The 23,261-nt window shown below is 48.5% G+C and overlaps 7 protein-coding genes across 7 annotated transcripts; 3 read left to right on the forward strand and 4 right to left on the reverse strand.

Annotated features, from left to right (window-relative positions):
- Window positions 1-1,839: 1,839 nt before the first annotated feature.
- Window positions 1,840-2,665, reverse strand: BC939DRAFT_386531 (uncharacterized protein; the record flags this gene model as incomplete). The annotated part of the gene is made up of 2 exons (XM_051551821.1): window positions 1,840-2,082; window positions 2,447-2,665. Coding segments are annotated over 2 exons (462 nt in total), but the record flags the coding sequence as incomplete, so codon positions are not given.
- Window positions 2,666-5,216: 2,551 nt separating this feature from the next.
- On the forward strand, window positions 5,217-6,546 carry BC939DRAFT_457111 (uncharacterized protein). Its single transcript, XM_051556435.1, has one exon. It carries the CDS (start codon window positions 5,294-5,296, stop codon window positions 6,392-6,394), a length of 1,101 nt encoding a protein of 366 aa, XP_051410436.1. The 5' UTR covers window positions 5,217-5,293; the 3' UTR covers window positions 6,395-6,546.
- Window positions 6,547-9,009: 2,463 nt separating this feature from the next.
- Window positions 9,010-12,476, forward strand: BC939DRAFT_457115 (uncharacterized protein). The gene is made up of 4 exons (XM_051556436.1): window positions 9,010-9,380; window positions 9,495-9,577; window positions 9,674-9,743; window positions 9,828-12,476. Exons 1-4 carry the CDS (start codon window positions 9,027-9,029, stop codon window positions 12,414-12,416), a joined length of 3,096 nt encoding a protein of 1,031 aa, XP_051410437.1. The 5' UTR covers window positions 9,010-9,026; the 3' UTR covers window positions 12,417-12,476.
- A 1,050-nt stretch (window positions 12,477-13,526) lies between these two features.
- Window positions 13,527-14,999, reverse strand: BC939DRAFT_457117 (ribosomal protein L23/L15e core domain-containing protein; the record flags this gene model as incomplete). Its single annotated transcript, XM_051556437.1, has 5 exons — window positions 14,980-14,999; window positions 14,921-14,925; window positions 14,449-14,517; window positions 14,119-14,328; window positions 13,527-13,643 (listed from the first exon to the last, which is right to left on the reverse strand). Exons 2-5 carry the CDS (start codon window positions 14,921-14,923, stop codon window positions 13,530-13,532), a joined length of 396 nt encoding a protein of 131 aa, XP_051410438.1. The 5' UTR covers window positions 14,924-14,925; window positions 14,980-14,999.
- A 509-nt stretch (window positions 15,000-15,508) lies between these two features.
- Window positions 15,509-16,596, reverse strand: BC939DRAFT_478726 (50S ribosomal protein L22; the record flags this gene model as incomplete). The annotated part of the gene is made up of 3 exons (XM_051558790.1): window positions 15,509-15,742; window positions 16,107-16,375; window positions 16,557-16,596. 3 exons carry the CDS (start codon window positions 16,594-16,596, stop codon window positions 15,509-15,511), a joined length of 543 nt encoding a protein of 180 aa, XP_051410439.1.
- A 641-nt stretch (window positions 16,597-17,237) lies between these two features.
- Window positions 17,238-19,292, forward strand: BC939DRAFT_457122 (mediator complex subunit 27-domain-containing protein). Its single transcript, XM_051556438.1, has 10 exons — window positions 17,238-17,458; window positions 17,558-17,615; window positions 17,711-17,800; window positions 17,924-17,981; window positions 18,085-18,138; window positions 18,236-18,304; window positions 18,394-18,508; window positions 18,643-18,747; window positions 18,876-18,992; window positions 19,105-19,292. Exons 1-10 carry the CDS (start codon window positions 17,378-17,380, stop codon window positions 19,258-19,260), a joined length of 903 nt encoding a protein of 300 aa, XP_051410440.1. The 5' UTR covers window positions 17,238-17,377; the 3' UTR covers window positions 19,261-19,292.
- Window position 19,293: 1 nt separating this feature from the next.
- Window positions 19,294-22,077, reverse strand: BC939DRAFT_457127 (uncharacterized protein). Its single transcript, XM_051556439.1, has 7 exons — window positions 21,597-22,077; window positions 21,078-21,465; window positions 20,702-20,987; window positions 20,476-20,486; window positions 20,243-20,264; window positions 19,816-19,991; window positions 19,294-19,661 (listed from the first exon to the last, which is right to left on the reverse strand). The coding sequence occupies exons 1-7, from the start codon at window positions 21,899-21,901 to the stop codon at window positions 19,368-19,370; spliced, it is 1,482 nt and encodes a 493-aa protein (XP_051410441.1). The 5' UTR covers window positions 21,902-22,077; the 3' UTR covers window positions 19,294-19,367.
- Window positions 22,078-23,261: the final 1,184 nt, after the last annotated feature.

Raw genomic sequence — 23,261 nt, forward strand, 5'->3', positions numbered from 1 at the left:
TCCCGACCAATGGGATATCCGACTGTGAAGGTGCCTGTTGGTACCCCGAATAACCTCCACCACTCCAAGCGGGCGACCGACTGCTCAGGGAGGATTGTGCGTTTTCGAGTGGTGCCATTTGATGGTATTGACTGGTACTGTTCCTGAGATGGTTATGTTCGATGTCGTTGTATTCCTGTTGATTCAGTGGTTGATGGTGTGTGGGGAAGTAGCTCAGAGGACGCCCGACGGGGTACTGGTCTTCGTCGTCTTGGTCGTATCGTTGGTGTTGTTGGAATTGAGGTTGGGGGGAAGATTGAGAAGGAGAGCGAAAGTTGGCGTTGTTGACACTGGTGGTTGAATAGGAGTGGGCTGGCGAGGCCGGAGTTACTCCTGGGTCCTGACGGTCATCACGAAAGGGTGAGACAGATGAACCTCCTGGCGAGCTGTAGGCGTTGATATTGTTGTTGGTGTTGTTGTTGGTGTTGTTGTTGGTGTTGTTGTTGTTGTCGTCGTCTAGCCACTCCTGCCTGTGATGATATGACATTGCTGACAAAAAAAAAAGGGTTTTTGGTGTGCGTCTGGGGAGAAGTGTACTGTAAACACAGGGGTTCTTTCTAGGGAGTAGAAAGAAGAGGGATGAAAGATGGGATTCGAAACGTGGATGAAGAGGAGAGGGAAAGAAAGAAAGAGTGATGATTGCGTCAAGTCGGCAGGAAGGGTCTGAAGAAGGAAAGAGAAGAGAGAGACAGCACACTATCACCCCTAGGCTTAGACTTTAAACTACGGTATATCTTACCTGTCGCAGGGGTCAATTGCTAAAAATACACATATTATTAGGCTGCCAAGACTAAATAATACGCGACTACATGTACCATCTCAGCCCTGCATCAAAAGCACAACAAGCAATAGCAACAGCAACAGGCAAGTCAAAGACAACGACATCAGAAAAAAAAGAGAAAGACGCCCTTTATTTGAATTAATGATCGATGGCAATACAAAAATAAAAAACATGAATGCTTAGAATACAAATGATACAAAAAACATACATCGGTAAAAGAAAAATAAAACGAACAAGTGCTACATGGGAGTTTTCTAGTAAAACACGACTGAACAAAACAAAGCAAAACCCAAAGGACACAAAAAAAAAAACCTATATCACACAATACAAGAAGAGAAAAAAAAAAAAAAAAGTACAAAGTTGAAGGATTCATTAGACTGAACGAAAGTGGTGAAAGAAAAATACCCCCTCAATGGTGCTGCAAGGTCTTTTTCGTTTCACCGGGAATATGGTGTCCGTCATTAAACAATACAAAAAAGCCCATCCTGTAGTAGCTATCCTTTTGCTGCAAATGGTACCCCGATGTTGTTTGACGGTCGAAGATAGGGCGTGGTCCTTTTTTTTTCTAATTTTTCTTTTTTTGTTGTCCTAATTTTTTTTCTTTGTTGTAGTTGTGTGGGACCTTGATGTTTTTTTTGTTTGTTTTTTGATATTGTAGTTGAAGCTGTAATCTTCAGCCGTTGTTTTTGTTGTTGGTTGGTTTTGATAGAAGTGTCGCATGTAACCCTCGTCCGATGATTACGAGAAGAATGAGAGAGAAAATAAAAAAGAAAGAAAGAGAAAGCTGGCGCCAAGTGAACGAGAATAAAAAAAGGCTGAAGAGAGAGCTGTCAGTCGCTGTTGAGAGCAACCAGGTCAGAGCGGTATCCAAGAGCGCTTTGTTCCTGAAGACCAGAAAACTAAGCAACGCTGATCGACAGCTTGGACGCGGGTGGAGAAGGTGTGGCGCTAGGCGTGATCACCTGTCCCTTCGTCAATGGGCTCGTAATTGGGATCGCGTGCGAGACCCTGGCTGGGAAGTTGGGAGGCGAGGGGGGAGGGGAGATGCGAGCAGCATAGGAAGGACGCCCCATGACCTTCAGTTGGAACGGCGAGTTATCCGCCTTCATCGAGACCTTGCCACGGGAGCCATCGTAGATAGTGTTGATCGAGCCGTGATCGCCGACACGAAACGAGACTGTGAAGGGCTCGACCCAAAGGACCAAATCCCTAGGAATCAGACCCTGCAGGGTTTCCATCGGTAACGAGCTCTTTTGTGCAGCCTAGGAAGGGGTAGGTAAGCAAAGCAGATGGTGTCAGCAACTGTGAATCACAGCTAAGCAAGTTGCCATTTTGGACATGGTTCCTTTTCCTTGCTTTATCTGTTTTTTTTTGTTGGGCGTATTCCAATTGGAGACAAAGAGACACAGCCATCGAGGGAAGGGGAGCTGTAGAGTGAAGACGAGTTGAGGATTATGCAATTGAGCAGAAAAAGACAACTGCATACTCAAAGTGCTCTCAATCGGAGGTCATGAAAGGTGTTGAGGTGGTCTAGCAGTAGTCTGCAGACTGCAGAAAACAATGGGTGATGGGGGAGTAGTTTTAGGTAGGTGGTACCACCGTTAAAAGGAGAGGGGTTGTTGTTACCTTGCACAAGAGAGGGTCCACTTTGCCGCCGAAGGAGGTGATGGCCCTGTATCCATTGCCGTAGTGTGGTCGCTGTGGGTCCCAATGGTCGGTGTACTTCTCTTGCATCAGTGCAACGGTCTCCTTCTTGAAGTCGTCGATTATCTGGGGGGTGCACGACGACGACGCAGTGAGGAACCGGCACAGAAAGTCGGACGCACAGGAGATTTCAAGTAGCATGATTCTTTTATATATTTCAGTTTGAAGAGAGCGAAGAAGACGAGGCGGGAGGGGGTGGTTTAGCCAGTTTGGGGAGAAAGCAGAGTTGAGGTTGATGATGAGCAGGGTAATGGGAAGGAGGGTGAGGATGTGCTGAATTTTGATGGGAAGTGAGATGTGATGCATCAAAGTGGGGCGACCAACCAGCAGACTGGTTATAGAAAAAATTAGCCTCACGTATGTATAACATAGTTCAAGTTGTGTACGTATTTGCCGCATTGGCCACGTGTTGCAAAGCGCCAGTTTGCAGACCCGGCATCAAGCGAAGGAAAATGTGTCATCCGTGTCGGGCGTGTAAAGAGCGAGTTCGAACCTGGCATAGTACTTCGTAAGACCCTCGAGCAGGGATGAAGGATCCTTCATAGGCGTAGTGCTTTGGTATGAAAGATAATAGCAAGCAAACACGACCATGAACACGACTGTTGAAGCTCGTTTTCTCGCGGATAGAATGCTCAGCCTCATCTACGACTACTTCCAGATGCGTATCGACGGCGCCATTACTTAATGTGAGCCATAGCAAACAAGCGTTATCTATTAGCTTATAATCAATGGAGGCAAAAGAACGAAATATATTCATGTCTGGTCCCCAGTGCATTTTCACCACGTCCCTGTCTTGAAAGTTTTCTATGAGTGGCGATATTTGAACGGAGTGCCTTCATGTCTGATCACATTGCGAATTCATCGCGTCTTAACCTAGAAGCTGCGGCAATTTTCGAGGAAGAGATGGCCGGCTTGTTCGTTCACAATTGAAGACTACAAAAGAATGGAATATCTCCATGTCTAATAACAATACATATTAACTAGCTTTTGACCAAAAGGTAGGGTGGAATAAGAGACAATACGCTCAACTGACAAGCGAGCGTGTTTATTTGGGGTCGATTATCATGGAAGTGAGAAGTAGCATGGTCAATGATAACCAGTATATTTGTTCTTACTGATGGTGGCCAGACAACGAAACTCTTCATGTTTGCTTCCAATGCATGTTCACTGCGTGGTTGCCTGGAAAGTAGGATAGACTAATTATCGAGCAAGTGAGAGTTGGCGTAGCCAACTGGAAAGCGCAGCGTGTTTGTTTGCAACGATGGCGACAACAGGACGCCTAAGCACTTCTCGCTGTCGCCATCCACGCGCTACGGCTGGAGCGCAGCAGAGATGTGAATTGTAAGAGGCTCTGGAGTATACAAGCGATACCCCTATAGCTTTCGCAAACCGCAAAATAGTAGACGCACTGTTGAGAGTCCAGGGCGTACTTGACATGATGTGCGATTTCAATGGCGCGTCTATCATATTGACCAATAGAGACATGTAGAAAAGTGTATCCGAATAAACAGTGTTTTGTCAGCATCCCCCACTTACTCCTCTGCTATTCTTCTGACTGCTTAGAATCCTGCAAAGCCCTGAAGGTTGAGCGGCAAGATGATTTTCCAGCGACAAAAAAAAACCTACCGCCGAGGGCAGGCAGGTTCAAGACTAAAAAAGAGACGGTATATTGACAATTTTATGTCGACGATGTTGCCATCGCACGCAATTCGAACACTCAACTGCAAGGGGGGCGATCCAAAAACAAATGCGTCTGTTCAAGCAGTAGTATGTATTGAATTGGACTCAATAGTGCTCTTCACCAGTGTTCGAATGGGCCTGATAATTAGAATGCATGCCAACTAGGGTCCTCAGCAGCAGCAATGGCAACAACAGTTGGCCTATCGCTTGCAGAGTGTCTGAGCACAATTGAATAAAAGAGGTCAATGATTCGCGCGTTATTTTTTTTATGCTTGTACTCCCTGCAAGAAATTGAACTTATTCTGGCCGATTCTCGCGTCATCGACCTAGGAGGATTGCTACAACTTGCACCCTGTCACTCAATGCACCCCGCGGTGTAGATGAGCACACACATGAGGAACACGAAGAAGAGGAGGAGAAGGGATCTTTGGTCCACTCAGGAGTGGCGAAACAAAAGGAGCACAAGCAAAAGTAAAGCGAAAGCGTGCTCCCGTTTGTCTGAAGGGGTGTTCCCAGCCAATGGCCTTGCACTGGCCGATGATACCACCGCTCCATGGATAGCACAACATACCTTTTGCTGTCGACCAACCTTGCAAGCTCTATTATTCAATTGCCAGGTTATTCTAACGAGCACTGGCATTCGAAGTTGATTGGGTTGAGCTGAATTAAAATTGAATTGAAAAGAAAGAAAACGCTGTTGCTCGATTGCAGGTGTTTATAATGAAAGAAATGATAAGCGTATCTAGTATCTATGTGTGTATATATTCGTGAGTTCCTGGCGTAGCTGAAGTAGGTAGGGCGGTGGTGGTGGTGGTGTGTGCATAGTTGTGGTAGAATGACGCGAGAACGCGAGTAACAAGGCAGCTGTCTATTTGTCCCATGAGATGTGTTCCACCCCGCACTCGACAACCAAAAACTACAAGTCCGCATAGCAGAGCTGTGAAATCTATACACACAGGACAGGTATAAATACCAAGGACCACTTCTCCTCCATATCTCGCACACCTTTTCTTTCTTTCTTTCTTTCTTTACTTTGCTCTGCTCACTCGTGTTCTTCGTACCTCTACCTCCATCCCCCACACTGCAACCATGTCCTTGACCTCGGCAAACGTGTCCTACCCTCCGCACTTGCCAATGCCCCAGCATCGTCAGCAGTTGTCCTATCCTCACTCCTACCCTCATCATCCCGATATCTCGCCTACCATGAGCCACGATTCCATCTCGAGCAACTCCTCTGGGCCAGTGTCTCCTCCGACTGAATCCTCGCATCCTCTCTACATCTCCACAACTACACACCACCACTCTCACCCCCACCAGCAACAACAACACCTGTCTTCATATCACCATGATCCCTACCAGGCACCATCGCCACCGTACTCATATCCTCACAGATCAGGTTCCACAGAACTCGCCCAAAAGCCCACTCTCCCCTACCCTCGTCCGTCTCACACCTACTCGACATCATCCCATCGTGCACACCCATACTCGCCTTCTACTCTGCCCCCATTAACAGGACGTGTACCTCTCTCGCCTCAAAGCCCTGTCGACTCTACGGCTCCATATCCCATGCCCAACGCCAACCGAGACGAACGACACCGCTACCGGACTGCGTCGCCTATGTCTGCGTCTCCACCACCTTCATCCAGCCCGACCTCCAGCGTTCTATCGTCAGCAGCACCTCTCTCTGCCAACGACCGGAGAGAACGCAATAAGGCTGCTTCGGCCAAGTACCGGGCAAAGAAGCACTACCAATCGGGCGAGATGCGCTCCCAGATCACAGTGCTGCAAGATCAGAACAATGTCATCACACGACAGCTCGAGGAGTGCAGGGCTGAGAACGCCTCACTCAAGAACATGGTCGAAAAGCTGAAGGGACGTCTTGTGGCGGAGAAGGTCCTGAAGCGACTACGTGAAGTCGGTCGCGAGAAGAAACGCCGTGGCAGTGGTGCTGGTCATGCCGCCAAGGTGTCTGCTCAAGACCTGGCTGTCAGCGACAGTGAGGTAGATGACGATGATGATGATGTTGTTGATGCTGTAGAGAAGGCTGTTGAGGATGATGATGAAGAGGGGATTGAGGAGAACGATGCTGTCCTGGCCGGGATTGAGAAACGCTCGAGCGAGAGGAAAGCTCATAGCCGCCGTAGAGCTGTGCGGACGAACGATGACGATGAGGACTACCGTGAGGACTAATACTCGAACACCAAACGATCCTTTGAGTCCAATTCCTCCATCTTCCTCTTCACTCTAACATTGTAATAACACCTGTATATTTCCTCTCGCTTTTCGCTGCATCGACTTGCATAAACATATAATGAACCATAATAAACCTCAGTTGAGAAAGGGAAAGCATCGACTCCCATTGCTTGGCTTCATAGACTGAACGCCATTTTCTTAAGAATAGAATAAAACGATAAACGGCAATTGAATCGACTCACTCCACAATGTCGCCTTGAAAGGACGACGATGGATGAGCTCAGACGATCGGCATGTGCGTGCGAAAGCAGCGAGAGATGAATGGTCTTCACAGCAAAGTTGACCCATACCCATACTATGCCGTTGTCTCCATGCCTCCGACCTTTTCTAAATAAAAAAAAGGTTTTCCAAGTTACTAGCCCAGAGGAGTTGTACACAAAAAAAGATTCTAGCCAACGAGCGTGCACGATTTCGCGTCTGTGACCGATGGTGCCATCCTTCCAAATCCTTGGCTCATCTCAATAAGGGACACAGTGATTGAATTGAAATCCTTATTCATTGCGGTGGGGTGAATGTCCAAACAGTGTTGAACACCTGAATGAAGCCACGAGTGCCCAACTACTGCAGATGTCTTTATCGGTCAAGCGTCCTTAAGGTATGAGGAAGAGAGGGGCAATAGTGCTGCACACTGGTACATAGTCCATCGTGCTGTCCCTGTCCGGGTATCTGCACACGACGGCCACGAGTAGGTTCATTCTTCCTACTGTAGTCTTTTAATTTAACTGCGATACAGCAGCAAAATGGCACAAGATGACGCGATTTCTGGCCACAGCGAGGTGATTTCTGCACCACTTCCTGTGTCCCTCATTCAATTGTTTATTGAGTCGAATCTCCTACTTTCGTTATCGCTTTCAGTTTTCTTTAATTGAGAACGGGGCGCAAAAAGATGTTCCCAGGACCGGGGGTTTTTTTTGAGAGCGGCATAGAGATAGAAGTCTATAGAGTCCACGGCAAAACGTAGCTGCGTTTGTTCAGTCGAAGGACGACTGTATTGTGTTTTTTTATGCAACGTGCGCAAAAGTGATCAAGAGCACAATGGCACCATCCTACGAAATATGTTGAAAAGGCGTCTACGATACCATCTGCGAACATTGCATGCGTGTTTGGGCAAACAATAAAATATCATGCTGTCTTTTTTTAAGAAACGTGTGTTCTAAAATCAATGTCGATATTCCTTTTCAGTGTTCATTGCTGTAGTAGAGTGAGCTGTCTGATTGTCTGCCGTTGCTCCCGCGGCGACCTTTTCTCTTTTTTCCACTCTCGATGGACGTCTTGATGCTGCAAGTGCTGACTGAAAGGATGTGTGATGTGCTCAATTGGCTAAGACGCGTCAATTCCTGAGGAGTTGCAGCATGCAGGACAGCCCTCGAGACCTCTAGCAATATAAACTCTACGTTCAGCTACCATAGTTTTTTTCATCATCGTGTCTCGGTTGCCTAAGACACTCATAAAATGATTCAGTGCTTCAGAGCAACGTTGAAGCGTCTCGCGGTTATAATCGTACTCAGAGTACTTGTTCCTGGTCTTTCAAGAACAATTTGCACACTTTCTTGGAATGTTTCATTTTACAGGATTAGAAATTGGCACTACCCCTGTAAATGCAAAATGACCAAACAGGGAGTGATCTCTTGCATCCCCGCAATCACGCCCATCGCGACTCTGAGCATCTCGACAGAAAACCGCAGGAAAGCAAATCCACCAGGGAGCCGCGCTGGATCCGACGCACATCATCACCGACCGGGCTTGCATCCTCGACCAGCCCGACAGGTTCGCCATCTCCGCTCGCCATCACGGATACCGTCGCAGCCTTGTCTGCATCCGTCGGATCCGTCTCTCCTCCGCTCGCTAACTGCATAACTGTCCGCACAGCACAACCTCATCTGGCTCAGGCAGGACCAACTTTAAAAATACTATCATGCAGCAGCAGCCCCCACACCATTTCCCGGCTATGACGCCGCTGCAACAGCAACAGTTGCTCCAACAGCAGCAACAGCAGCAACAACAACAACAGCAGCAACAACAACAACAGCAGCAACAGTACCAGCAGCAACAACAGATGCTGCTCCAGCAGATGCAGCAGAAACAGTTCCAACAACAGCAGCAACAACAGCTACTGCAGCAGCAGCAACGCGCGGCTGCGATGAAAAATCAGTCTCCACAGCAGCAGCAACAGCAGTTCCAGCAGCAGCAGTTCCAGCTCCAGCAGATGCAATTGCAGCAGCAACAACAGCTCCTCCAACAACAGCAGCTTCAGCAACAGCAATTACATCACCAAATGATGGCCCGACCACCAGGGATCATGCAGCAGCAGCCCCAGTTACAACAACCGCCAGTACCAGTACCGGTGCCAGTACCGATGCCGCTCCAGATGCAGCAGGGACCGATCTCGGGCCCACAACAGATGCAGAACAACCTGGTCCTTCAGCAGCAGCAACAGCAGCAGCAGCGAATGTTGGCGCAGATGCAGCAGCAACAGCAACAGCATCTTCATCTGACGCACGCGGGTAAGCCGCGTCCCAATGGATTTCCAGCAGTGCCCGGAGTCACAGGAGTACCGGGCGCACCTGTCATGGCAGGGATGCCAGGGGTGCCGGGGATGTCAGGGATGTCAGGGATGTCAGGGATGCCAGGGATGCCAGGAATATCGGCGATGCCAGGAATACCGGCGACGCCAGGAATGCCGGGGATGTCGGGAATTCCAGCGATGCCAGCGATGGCGGGAGTGGGAGTCCAGGGTGGGTCAGCGATACAGGGGATGCCGACCATGTCGACCATGCCAACCATGCCAACAATATCAACCATGCCGGGTTTACCAGGGGGTACCGTGCGCCCACGACCGCCAATGATGCCCAATGGGATGCCTACACCCTCAATATCGAAAAAGACGTTCGAGATGGACATTGATAAGGAGGTCTTTCAGGCTGTAAATGCACACGAACAGCCTTTTACGGTTAATTGATGATGATCTCTTGTGGGACATTTAGGATAAGGCCTCATCTAACAGTTTCTATTTTGTTTTTTTATTTCATGTCTGAAGCTGCTTGAACTGAACAAAGAGCTGATCTGCGTATGCATTGACTACCAAAACAGCAACCTGACTTCGGATCCTGATTTTCAAAAGTAAGTAATAAGCTGATGGCAGCAAAGTATGAAATTGCGCAGGAACGTGAGTTCACGAATCTGATGTCATGCGCATTTATACTGGCGAACTTTCAGGTACCAGGTCCGACTTCAGAGTTTGTTGTCATATCTCGCGACATGGTCAGAAATCAGTAAAACTATACCAGTAAGTGCGCTTGAAAATCCCGCTGGGAACCGCAGAGGAGTGCATCGACGCGTGATTTTGACCATCGAGTATCAATGGTTGTAGCTATCCAACGAGCCTCCACCAAAACCTGATCTGTCGCCACTCCCGCCAGCGCGTTTCCCTTCTGCAGCAAGGGCAATGGTGGCTCTTCCCAAAGTAGCGGTCGCGTTCGCAGCGGCACAGAAGGCGATCAAAGAAAAGGCGGCAGAGTCAACAAAGGCAGCAACCCCAGCAACTCCGGCAACTCCGGCGACTCCAGTAACTCCTACAGCGAAATCAGAGGCGACCTCAGCTCCTTCGCCTACTAGTAGTATCGGAGCAAGCATTGCGACTGCATCTGCACCTACCACGACTTCTACCGTCCAGAGCTCGGTGGGACCATCAGTCCCTGCAGTAACAACTGCTGTCAGCACAACCGCACCAATTGGCAGCACACTCATGTCACCAGCACCTCATGTTGCGCCGAACACTGGAAGTCAGGCGGGTACACCGCTATTGCAACGAGCCCCTACAAATACGAATCCACAGCAGCAACTGGATCAGCAGAATACGCAGCAAGGCGCGCAGATGCAGGCTGGCACGTTGAACTCCCTCACGGCGCCTTCTCCTGTGTCGACTTCTATACCCTTGGCAGCCTCATCAATGCTATCATTCCCCCCCACACAGCCACAATCCACCCCAGCATCGGCGCCACTCCAGTCACCAACGGTTGCTTCGACTCTCACGACACAGAGCCCAGTCGTGGGTACAAGTACCGACATCTCCTCAGCCTCAGGAACATCCGTGCCGGCTATTCAGGGAACCGATTCTCCAGTATCCAAGGCATCAGTATCATCGGCACCAACTCCTGTGACAGCTTCATTACCCAACGGAGTCGTGGGAGCGGTCAGGATTCAAACAGGATCGGTCTCGGCTCAGTCTTCACCAACGCTCGGTGGATTTGCGCATCTTAAACAAGGAGGAGGGAGTGCCGTCAACAGTCCTGCGCTGACTCAGTCCCAAGCACAGACACCTGCTTCGCCCCTTGGCATTGTCGCCGGATCTCCAGCACAACAGCAGTCTCTCCTTCAGCAGCAGATGCACAACCTTCAGCAGAGTAATAACGGGAGCAGGCATAGCTCGCCGCTGGTGTCGCATCAGATGCTGCCACAGCGCACAGGAACAGGATCGGTAACGTCTTCGCCGAGCGTATCGCATGCTGCTATCCCAATGTCGTCTCAACAACCTGATACCACAGGTGCACAACGGGTCGCGTCGCCGGCACCCATGGCCGCTTCTTCTGCGGCACAACTTGGATCCCCGACCGTTAGCCTAGCATTCGCACAGCCATTCCATGCGCACACTCCCAGTCCTACAATGGGGCAACCACGACCATCCGCACCCACGATGATGTCCACCGCAGGGTTACCTATGGGCACAACACCAGGACAGATGGGACAGATGCCACAGCAGCAAACTATGCTGATGGGAATGCCGATGGCGATGGGGATGGGAATGGGGATGCCTTTGGGTATGAATATGGCGCAACCGGTGGGCATGCCTATGGGCATGGGTATGAACCCTATGGCTCAGTCGATACCAATGTCGATGCCTATGCAGATGCCGATGCATGTGCCGATTGGGATGTCTGCACCGATGCAGATACCTATGACGGGGAAGCATATGTTGGGCGGTGCGCAGGGTGGGGTGCAGATACAGCTTGGACCGCATCAGCAGCATCAGATGAGTCAGTTGCAGTTGCACATGATGCAACACCAGCAACAGCAGCAGTGGCAGCAACAAGCACAGCAACAACAGGCGATGATGCAACAGCAACAGCATATGCTGCAGCAACAACAACAACAGCAGATGAATCAGCGTCCCCCAAGTCGACAGAACAGCCCAATGATGAGTCCTGGACGCGGAAGCCCCGCTATGTTCAGTCCTACTTCTATGATGACCCCTCAACAGCAGCAATTACAGCAGCAACAGAGTCAAGGACCCAGTCGTTCAGGATCTATGGACCTAAGTTCCGGAAACAATAACATGATGGGAAGCAGTGGTAGCCAACAAGGCTCGCCCGCACTTGCAGCTCGTCTTGGGATGCATTCACTTCCCGGATCAAGATCCGGATCTGTCGACTTTTCTCAACAGCAGCAGCAGTCGCAACCAACACCGCAGCAACTCCAATCTCCACAATCGGGATCGGGGGCCACACCCACTGGCATGTCCTTCGCCACTAACAGCAGTGCCAATAACCAGAGTAGTTTACAGAGCACGCCCACCCTCGGGCATAACAATCTCAGCAGCGCCATGGGCGGAAGTAACACGAACGACAGTGCTGCGAACACACCTGTCACTGGCGGAAATGTTGGGTTATCAGAGCTTGAGAACAGTTCGACAATGAATGCTGGAGATGAGGGCGAGGACATGTTGAATTTGGATATGATCGAGATGGATATGACGATGAGCCATGATTTGTACGGATCAGGCGAGTCTGGGAATAACAGCGGTGGTAATGACAACGGCGGTGGATACGGAGATGGCCAGCATCAACAGCATCAACAAGAAGGCCAGCAGCAGGAGCAGCAGGGGCTAGAAGGGTTGGAGATGGACTGTGCGGTCAATGAGGAAGACGAGGACGATGTCATGAATGGATTTTTGAACCTGTAGAACCTTCATCTCTGCTTTTTTTTTTTCTTATTCTTATTGCCGATAGCTCGATTTTTGACCAACTACAAATGTACAATAGTAAAGAAAAAAAATATTTATTTGTCGACTGGTCGGAAAATAATCCTCGCGAACATTGTGATGCAGATCTGTCCGCCAATGGCTACATGGTCTTGGTCCTGGCTATTGCCTTCGGACTTAAAGCTGCCGATGATACTGCGTGCAAGTCTGACACCAGAGTGCTCCAAATGGAGCTATGCGCACAGCAGCACCATCCTTAGTCATGCAGCTGTGCAGTAGGCCCGCAACATGCTCACTCCATCAGTCATGCAGACATCTGTTGTAGTAAAGTAACGTCCTGCTCCAGCGCCTTTTCTGTCGCGGCCGGAAACGTAACCCATGCATACCACATCCCTCTTTTTTTCTTTCTGTCCCCAGGTGCGCTGCACTGCTTCAACGCCCGCTTAGTCCTGTTCTCTTAAGGACAAGGTCCGCGGACGGAACTCGCACCAAATGCGAACCTGATGGGCACAACCGAGACAGCACCTCCGCCTCTGCCCATCGACTACAGTTCGCAGATAGACTTTGTTAGCTCGTCATCAGCCTTGACGGAGAGCCATCTCCACCCAGTTAGGCAGATGAACAGGTGCACGGGTGTGCAGAAGCCGGTCTTCGTTTCGTACTTTCTACTCGAGCATCTACGCTATTTTTAGAGGTGAAATTCAGGTCCATTGCCGCTGTGCGCACAGCTCCATTTGGAGCACTCTGGTGTCAGACTTGCACGCAGTATCATCGGCAGCTTTAAGTCCGAAGGCAATAGCCAGGACCAAGACCATGTAGCCATTGGCGGACAGATCTGCATCACAATGTTCGCGAGGATTATTTTCCGATCAGTTGACAAATAAACTAGTACTTTCAAATATTGTCAGAAAATCAATGTATTTGCAAGGCGAGTAAAATAAGCGATCTAACAATACTATATAGTTTGGTCGACCGAATAATCAAGGAAAGAGGAGGAATCTCGTTAGAGGTTTGTTCTTTCAATTGTCTGCAGAGTAAATGAAACAAAGATGACATTATATCCTGTGTTCAAAGAGGTTGACAACGTACCTTCGTTTACTTCTTGGCAACAGCAGCCTTGGCCTTCTTGGTGCCACGGAGCTTCTTGCTGCGGTTCTTGCGTTCCTTGCGCTGCTTGCGGGAGGCCTTCTTGATCTCCATGAGGCCGTGCTAAATTAATGAGATGTTTAAAGAGAGGAAGAGGACGTGTGTTCAGTCGAAAGGGTAGTGCATAGAGACAGTGAAATGGTGACACTGTGAAAAGTGTTCCCCTGATGCACCGTAACTCCAGAAGCAGCAGACACTGTGTTTGTAGTTCTGGCGTAAAGAAGGATTGTCTGAACATAAGCGCCATTCCGATGAGTTAGGTCCTGTTCATTCTCATGTGCCTTTCCGCGCTTCGCTCATCGCTGAGTTCCCATAACTGTAAAAGTCCTTGGAGCATAGTTTCCAATGCTTTGCCGGCATTTCCAGTGTCCATGCTGGTACCGTAATTGCTCCTGCATATCCAGTACCGTTCTCCTTCCTTTGCCTTTCCTATAATCGTCCTTTGTCCGATCCTGTATGGTTTTTTTACGCGCGAAGCCGCCCTAACAAAAGGACGGCTCGGCTCGTTGCTTGCTTGTTTAGTTGGTAAGATACATACACGAACAAGGCGGTACTTGGGCTCGAACTTCTTGGCAGACTCCAAGTTATCGTAGATCAAAGCAAAGCCAGTCGACTTTCCACCACCGAACTGGGTACGGAAACCAAAGACGAAGACAACCTCCTTGTCAACCTTGTACATCTTCGCGAGCTTCTCGCGGAGCTCGTCCTTGGAGATGTTGGCGCGGGCGGGGTGGATGATATCCACGACCTATCAATTCGAGGTAGACAAATGCAATTGTATTAAGTGGCGTTGTCCTGATCGCGGTTATTGTTGGTGTAGCTGCGGTTGCAGGTTGGATCGTTGGTCATCGTGTGGTGGCGCGTTTACCATTTGCTTTCTGGCCAAAAGGCGGTTGGTCAAGAACTTGCGGGTTCTGATGGTAGCAGTGGAATCAGCCTATTGGTGGAGTGTGCCCGAAGGAAAAGATGGGAGTTGTCAGTGACCGCAGCGTCATAACGACCACATGGTTCATTTCTGATTGATCCCTCCTGTGTCCATATATCGCGCTCAAAACGGTTGTTCGATTCCTAGCCCCTCGCCAATGTATCGATAAACACAGCGAGTCAAATCCCCATTGCATTGTTGAAGTTCGGTCCAATCCGAGTTCACACCATGCATCCGTCCTGCCATCATGCTCCCCCGCTTCCAACATGCATCGAATCTCTGCCTGAGCCCTCTGTCCGTCCGATGCGATTGACTAATGATCCTGCTATGAACGATACACATCCGTCCATATAAGCTGAATAGCATGATATCCTGATCGATGGTTGCCATTACTTTAGGTCGGTTGCCACTCCTCCATGGATGTGTTCCCCTTGGCCCTCTTCCAATCCTGTGTGACTGTCCGGTTCAATACCATTTTTGATCAAAAGAGGAAGATTTCCGTTTGCAGCTCCGAGATACGATTTTGAGGACCAAGATGTGAACAGTGGCTTGTGGTCTTCTTTCTCCCCAGTAGAACAATCGTGTACAAATAGGGTACAAATGGGGTACAGGCGCATTGGGCCTTCCTTCTTTAATTGAAGTTGGATTCCTCAATCGTTCGATTGATAAGAGTGAGTGGAGTCATAATTGTTGATTGACTACATGGCGTGCGGGAAACTGAGAAAAATTAAGTGTGAGGAGTGATAGTCTATGGCACCCAGGATAAATGGTATTCAAGACGCGTAAAACAAATAAGCACAGTACACCATCAAATTATTGAACACATCTCATTCAGTCCTTAATCGGCACTATCCTGATATGCATTGATAAATTCGACAATTGACAATTGACGCACTGGACAAGAAAAGATACGGATATGTTTTGCAGAGAGAACAAAGAAAAAAAGCAGACACTTTTTTCCTTTGTTCTCCTTCCTCAAGGCCTATTTTTATTCAGAGACAATCTAAGCACGACGGGCACGGGCAGCGAGCTGGCGAGCGTTCAGCTTGGGCTTCTTGGCCTCAACCTCACGCTTGACAGCCTCGTTCTCCTCAGCGAGAATAATCTCGATGTGGCAGGGAGACGACATGTAGGGGTTGATGCGACCGTGAGCACGGTAAGTGCGGCGGCGCTGGCGGGGAGCCTGGTTGACCTGAATGTGCTTGATGACGAGAGCATCCTGGTCCAAGCCCTTAACCTATTTTTTTATTTCGCAGAGGTGAGGAAATGGTGTGAAATGGGAAGGTCAGAAAACTTGAAGTGAAAGTATTTTTGAGGCCCTGAGAGTACATGCGGCGCTATGCGAAATGGCAATTTGTAGTGCGTAAGCGCTGTTGTTTGTCGTTCCAATTGCTGGACAAGTGCTGATATGCCGACATCCTTTTTTAAAAATATGACACAAAAGTAAGGTTGATCCTGAATGCCAATTGTCGATTCCTCTGTATCAATTTTTTCCCAGTGGCCCTAGTAAGAATTGTTGTTGTTGACCTTGGCTTCAAAAGCAAAACTTCCTCGTCCTGGTGTCCAGTATCCCGACTCCATCATCAGCAACCAAAACTTACGTCGGCGTTGGACTCGGCGTTCTTGAGCAAGTCCTTGACGAACTCGACAGACTTGACGGGCCAGCGGGCCATGGTCATGCCAAAGGGCTTGGCCTGAGCAGTGCGACCGATACCGCCGTTGAAGCGACGGAAGGGAATGGCCTGCTTGTGGTCCTTGACGGCCTCGAGGTAGGTGAGGGCCTTCTTCAACTTCATGCCGGAGATCGCAGCAGCGACCTCACGGGTGTTCTTGAAGTGAACACGGAGGTAGGAGCCGCGAGACAAGGCAGCTATTGTTCGCAAAACAAGTTGACAGTTGATAGTTGGATCCGTATTAGTTATGTGTACTCCTCTGGGATCAATTTTGGTAATTTGAGTCGGTGATTCCTCGCTTCCTTCTTCTGTCCTTGACCGAGCGAGTCTATATGCATCCTGCTATAGTTGCGTTCCAAATCATCGTCGTTCACTTACTCTTCGAGCTGTTGGCAGGGGTGGCAGCGTATCTCACCATTTTGTCCTACGAAAGCACGAGTAAAAAGGAAGGACAGCCTGGTTAGATTTCTGGTGATGTGATATCTCTCAACCTGGCTCCACATCCTGCCAATCGTTGTCTCCTGGAAAAAAAGGTCGAGCTGTAGTCCAAGGGATCAAAGTTCTGTCCTGTAACATCGATCTGTTGCGATTCCGTTGAGGGCTGAAGGCCATGCGTCAGCGATTCTCGATGCAGGCCTGTTGATGCATAGTTTCCCCTTGCGACTCGCTTGAAACAGTTTTGTTGGGTTCGCAAGGTGCCGATTCTGACGCACAAGTACGTGCTGATGTGTTGCAGAGGGTCAGATGTCTGTGTCGGCATGCATTCTCGATCGCCGCCTGTCAAAAAACTTGACAGTGCATATGTCCTGAATAACGTCCCTCAAAAATGTTCCAGTCGGTCAGTTGGCGATTCCTGTAGTCCTTTGCGGTGTTGACTCGATGGATGGGTATCTGGCCGTGGCGAGGATGGTTGGATGCATAGTGCCGATCATGGATGTCCCGCTCCCTTTCAATTGGATGTGACTGAGCCCTGTAAGTCTCTACCTTTGGATTAGAGATAGAGGAAAGAAGGATCGAGCGGAGCAGTCCGCGCAGGGCAATAAAATCGAATCCAGCCCAGAGCAATTAGACCGTGGCTTTTTGAAGTCTGCAGAAAGTGAACCGCGCTGTGTGGTTCATCACAACGACGACGCGACTCATCCTCTACCAAACGCAACGGACACTCAACAACGCGGTAACAACAAGGACCAGTATCAAGTATGGCAGGGACAGAGGACCTTCAGGCTGCTCTCGAAAAGAATCAGAATGCACTTCAGGACATCGAACACATGATCACCTCTGTATGTAAATCCAGAACTCTTAGACAAGTTATACGAAGCATAGGACTTGGAACCATATCCTAGACCCTATCCATTGACCACTATTGCACAACTGAATAGCTGAATGATGTGCGCTCGTCTGTTCACCATGTGTTTCATATCCTGCAAGGACGTACAGGTATCGTCAAGGAACATTGGATATTGACCAAAGAGTAACTAAAGATCCCAAGAACAGTTCTGACCAGCGGTATCTTTATTATTATTGTTACTTAGAACTTGAATCAGGAGCCGCGTTTCGGGAACATGCAAGATTCACATACAGTGCTTTAGAATGCCTTGCAAAACTGGCCATTGGCTCGGACGGTATGTTTAGATTGCTCTCAGTAATCAATTGGAGGACTATCACCTGGAGACAGATCAACGATGCTGTCCTCGTCAATATCTGACAAGTCCCGTCTCCCGTGTCTTACTTGGATTGACTTCTAGGTGTTTTGAACGACATTCAGGCAGTCGAACTTCCCAAGCTCCAGGGACCATCGCCAATGTACGTCGCTATTTTGATAGTCTCATTATACGGAACAGAGTTGTACTTGAAGCAATTGAACTGGGTCACTCATCTCCGGAATATTTGGACCTAAATCAATCAGATCACTCGAAACCAAGCAAAAAGAGGCACAGCAAGGGGAAAAAACAATCACAGGGTATATTTGTTGTCTATATGGCATGCATTTTATCAGATCGACTATCGCTTTTTCAATGCCATTTCCTGTTTTTGACTGATTATTGAATGATATATAGGTTGAGACGGGTATTACCTGGGGAGACTGGCGGAACAATAGTCGAACAGAAGAGTCAGGAGTATCACAAGTATGAGATGAGTGAACGATCTGTGTCACTTTGCGTTTACAAGGCAGGAGCACGTTGAATACTCACTGGTGCTCCATTATGATCTTCAGTTTGTCGATAGATGACACGCTCCGATGGTTCAGCAGGGCAACAAAGAAGTCTGGGAGAAAAGTCCATGCATCACGGCAGGATAGTCAGCCATCTATGCCTTTCTCGACAGTTAAGGTAGATCTCATACCGGATGCTACAGTCCATTGCCTAACGTCTCACACCCAGAGAGAAAAAAAAAAAAAAAAAAAAAAAAAAAAAAAAAAAAAAAAAAAAAAAAAACTGACGGGTAAAATTCATTGCGCTTTTAGATCAGCGTTTCGGGAGTGATGCACGCATATATTGTCATGGAGACCAACGGGAAAGGACGGTGCACATCTGTATCTCGACTAATCGTCTTTGGGACGGGAGAAGAGGTACTTCGCCATGCCGTGTTGTGCTGCTCTTCGTTTTTTGTGAACGATGGCACGATCTGAAATTGACTCGTCGCGTTTTTTTTTTTTTGTTTTTTTTGTTGTTTTTTTTGGGTGTGTGTGTCGGACAGAACTCTATTTGGGAGGACTCAAGTCATCTCGTGTTCAAGAAGATCACCCAGATCGCCGTAGGTGCGGTCGATTACTTTACGGCGAAAGAGCCTCGATCCCTTCTGGGGCTGACTCTGGTATGAAGTCTGCGCCCTACAAGTCCATTAATGACATCCTTCAGATGCCCCTACTGTTCCACCTGATATGGTTTATTTATATCTTTCTTTATTTTTGTGAACTCGTCTTTAGGAATGGCTCTCAGCATACTCCACATTATTTACAGCACCATGTTCAGGGTGCGGAAAGCACCTGTTTTTCGACTCACAGCAATTCAAGCACCTGCCACCAACACTGTACACCTATGATCAACCTACTAAACCTTTTCATCCGCAGTGCCTGGCATGAGATCAAACCCCACACCTCAGTTTCAACCTAATTTGCGTAGTCTAGCAACCATTTTATTCATGTAACAATACACACAAACCACTACGCTCCAGATGTTGTTTCTACATTTAAACGGCCTTGGCACCTTCTATGATTGAGGCAGTGGTTGTAGACACTGAAGCGACGGTTGATCCCGCATCCGTGTCGCGTGGTTGTTCTGATTTGGTCGCGATTTCTGTGTCTCGACGGGCACGAGCTCTTTCCAGACTATATTGAGGCGCGGGTTTACACTGTCCACGATCCTTGACGGGCTCCAGGAACGATGCCTGGGGGCGGTAGGCATACATGACATGCAGCGATCTCGTGAAGATACTCTTGGGCATGTGCTTCAGCACCATACGGATCAAGTTGTTGTACCAATGCTGTTGTGTTTGTTTATAAAATACAGGATGAGAAACAGAAGCCAAATAGGAAACCGAGAAAGATGATTAGCGAAGGTAGCACAAAAACACTTAAAGCCGAAACTTTGAAACATAGAGTTCCAGCTGTGCTTTTGCGGGGGTCGTTGTTTGTTACCTGTCCCACGAGGCTGGCAAGTCGATGGCTCGTGTCATATGCGGACTTGGCGAGTGGATACCGTTCACTCCTGTAGTGCTGAAAGGCCTTCGTGATATCGTCGACCGAAGGATTATTGGGTAGTTCGTATATGCAATTGGCGAGTACTACAGAGTCTTGGATTGCACTCACGGCACCTGTTCAAGTTGATGAAGTTGATAGAACGGGGACAAAATAAAGAAATGGTTGTCAGCTCAAGATTGTAATTTAGTAACGCTAGACCCTCATGGTGCATTACGCTAGTGCGAAGAGCTCCAACAAAAATACAATAAAGTTGTATCAAAAAAAACGAAAAGGGAAAGAAAGAGAGAGCCCATTATTCCGGAGCTCAAATCTCTTGTGGAAAAAAAAAAAAACAGCGTCAAAGATAAGTAGGGCAAGATCATACCTAAACCAGCGGAGGGATACATCTAGTAGAGGCCGGAATTTAAGGAAACAATAACATAATAATGAGGTGAGCATGCAGTACATCTAAAAGTCTCTGGAAAATAAGAGAGCAATCGCATGACAATGGAGAGAGAATGGGCCCCTTGGCGTAGGCTTCCGATGCCATGTGTTTGCAGGGAAACATTCTAGATCATTGCATGTACGACGTGAGTTGATAGAACTTCTTTACTGTACCTTGTGGCATGCTAAGAAACGAACCGGGTACATCCGTTGGATACGTTGGGCACACATGCCGACGGGGGATCATTGTCAACACAAGAAGTATACGTGTGTTCAGGTACAAGTGTACAAGTTGGGAGGTGCATAATCGATAGCAATAAAAAGAAAAGTAACGATTAGATCGAATGTTTCCGATATTAATGTATCCTCTCACAGAAAAAAAACCATGCTGGACCGTTACCATCGCCAATGAGACACGTCCGGCTGCTGTACCAGGTGTCAAAAAGTTTCTCCTCCAGCATGACCTTCGAGATAAATTCTCGTGGTGTAGCATCGATTAGGTCTCCGATTGTGTAATTGTTCCTGGGCACGGGTAAGTCGCGCACTTCTTTGCACATGGTCTCCGCCGCTTCTGGACCCCACTCCGAGTTGCGAAAGGAACTATCGAGTTCGCGCGAGACCTTGTCATCGAGATGACGCAGGACCATCCAACAAATGGTATTGAACTTGGTTGTAAAGGTAACCCACTACTGACCAAATTGTGGATATAATTGTCAGTAAATGATCACGTCCATATAGTTATATTAGATTAGTTAATGAAAGACATTAACACGTACCGCATATGGTTTGTCCTCGCCAGCTGTAGTTTCGAACCAAGTATGCCAATCCTTCATATGTGTAAACTCTTCTGGATCTAATGGGCGTGTCTGTCCCACGAGACATGTGCTATTGAAAGGCAGGGGTAGGCCATCGGACTTGGGCAACTCGCCTTTCTTTGCTAGCTCCTTGTAGAGTGACTGGCGCACTGCCGAGTATGCTCCATCGGCGCCGACGAGGATGTCGCCGTGGTATGTCGTGTTATCACTGCAGCGGATGAGAACCCCATCCTTGTTCTGGAGGTGTGAGAGGATTTTCTTGCACATCATGACTTTTTGTGGAGGGACGAGTTTGAGCAGGATGTTATAGAGGATCGGCCGTGAGATGATGTGAGGTAGGTAGCCGCCACTACCGATCCGAGCGAGGTCATGGTTGTGGGCAATCGCGAGAAGTGTTCATGTGTAAGTAAAGTCACCGTGGGGAGACTAAGAGGGTGTAGGAATGCGGAAAAGCGAGAGGGATTGACTATGCACACTTACATCTTCTCCGCAGGGCTATAATCCAATGTCCTGGTTGCCTGCCTTTGTTCGTTGTATCCAGTAGAGAAGCCAAAGGGTTTGGCGTTCATGAGAATCTCATCCAGGATGCCAAGTTGCTCAAAGACTGGCATGACATTAGAACCGATGCTGAGTGCTGAGCCGAGGGGTACAACCTCTTTGGCCCGTTCAAAGACGATGTAATCGATTCCAGCCCTTTCAAGCAAGGCTGCGAGGGTGAGTCCGCCGATGCCGGCACCGACAATGAGGATGGTGGCATTAGTGGGAACTGGCTTGGCACAGGACATCGTTTATTGGGAAGGCGGAGGGAGGTATATTGATACTGCTGTGTAAGGGTAGGTACAAGATGCGTTCTATTCCAGTCGGTCAGGAGCGAGAGGAGAAGGGCCGAGGAAGAAGCAAACGGATTGTGAAGAGAAAAGAGAGAGAAAGGTGAGCAAACAAATCGGAGGGACAAAGTGGGCCTATAAAGAGGCAGAGGCAAGTGGATGGTCAATCCTCATTTTATTTTTTTGTGGCCAATTATTTCTGTGCCCTGGTTACCAAGACAGATGTACCATTGATGCAGCAGAATTTTGGTCGGAGAAGTGCACCCAATACTGCCAAGACCAACCATGTTTTCGTCCTGGATGCCTCCACCCCGTGCTGTCGTAAAAATAAAAGAAGCGAAAGAGCTCTGATCTGCTGGCTCTTGTATTCGAAATGGGGGGAGAGCTCTTTCATAGCGCCACTCAATGTAGCCGTGTTTGCTGCTGTGTGCACTCATGTAAGCGCCGGTGCTGGCAACACAAATGCACAAGACAGCAAAGATAGGATGTGGCTCCGAAAAGAAAGGAGGGATCATCATCAAATAGGGACGCCTTTTTTCAAGCGCTTCAAAGTGACCTGAAGAACCCATACGCTTTTTTCGCTATTGTGAAGCAAAGTGGGCTCTGGTCCCCGACACTTTCGGCCCCTGTTTTTTTACCCTCCTCTATCAATGGTAGACTATATTGCGTATTACCAGGGCGCACTGACCATCCAAAACGGCACTTGACATGCGCACGCCCGCGTTATGTATTGCAGCCTCTGTCGAGACATACATCTGGCCCAGGGTCACGGAACGGGATAGTGGGTAATTGACAGGGATAGAGTGGCATCTCGCAATCAAGCAACCCTTCATCTTATGAAAACTGGGCATGTGGGGAAATAAGATAAAGTAAGTCGGTCGTAAAAGTAGAAATGGGACTCGGATACGGCCTCCTATTTTTCTGTGCAAAAGTAGATCCACACTCGAAGTGTTCTACAGATATTAAAGTCAACAGAGAGAGCGACAAAGGGAGCGACAAAGAAGATCGGTGACAAAGAATGTTGGCTCAACTGGCTTTCGTTCCTTTGCTTCGGGACGCCAGAGCCAACAAGCTTTCACATGCCTACTGAGCAAATGTTACTTATTCTGCGAGCTCAAGGGAGGCGCTAATACCAATTGGGGCCGTTTCACCATGTTAACCGCTTTGAAGGCCTTTCAGTATTCATCATTAAGGGGAAGCTAAAGAATGGCCCAAGACCCTTCACCATTGTAAATAACGTTAGCGGATAAGAATGATGGTACTCGTAGATCGATAGTGCCTGCTATTTGTTGGTTCTGACGATAACCCCTATAAAAAT

The sequence above is a fragment of the Gamsiella multidivaricata genome, assembly GCF_025024155.1.
Source record: "Gamsiella multidivaricata strain RSA 2152 chromosome Unknown BC939scaffold_49, whole genome shotgun sequence".
Lineage (NCBI taxonomy): Eukaryota > Fungi > Mortierellomycota > Mortierellomycetes > Mortierellales > Mortierellaceae > Gamsiella > Gamsiella multidivaricata.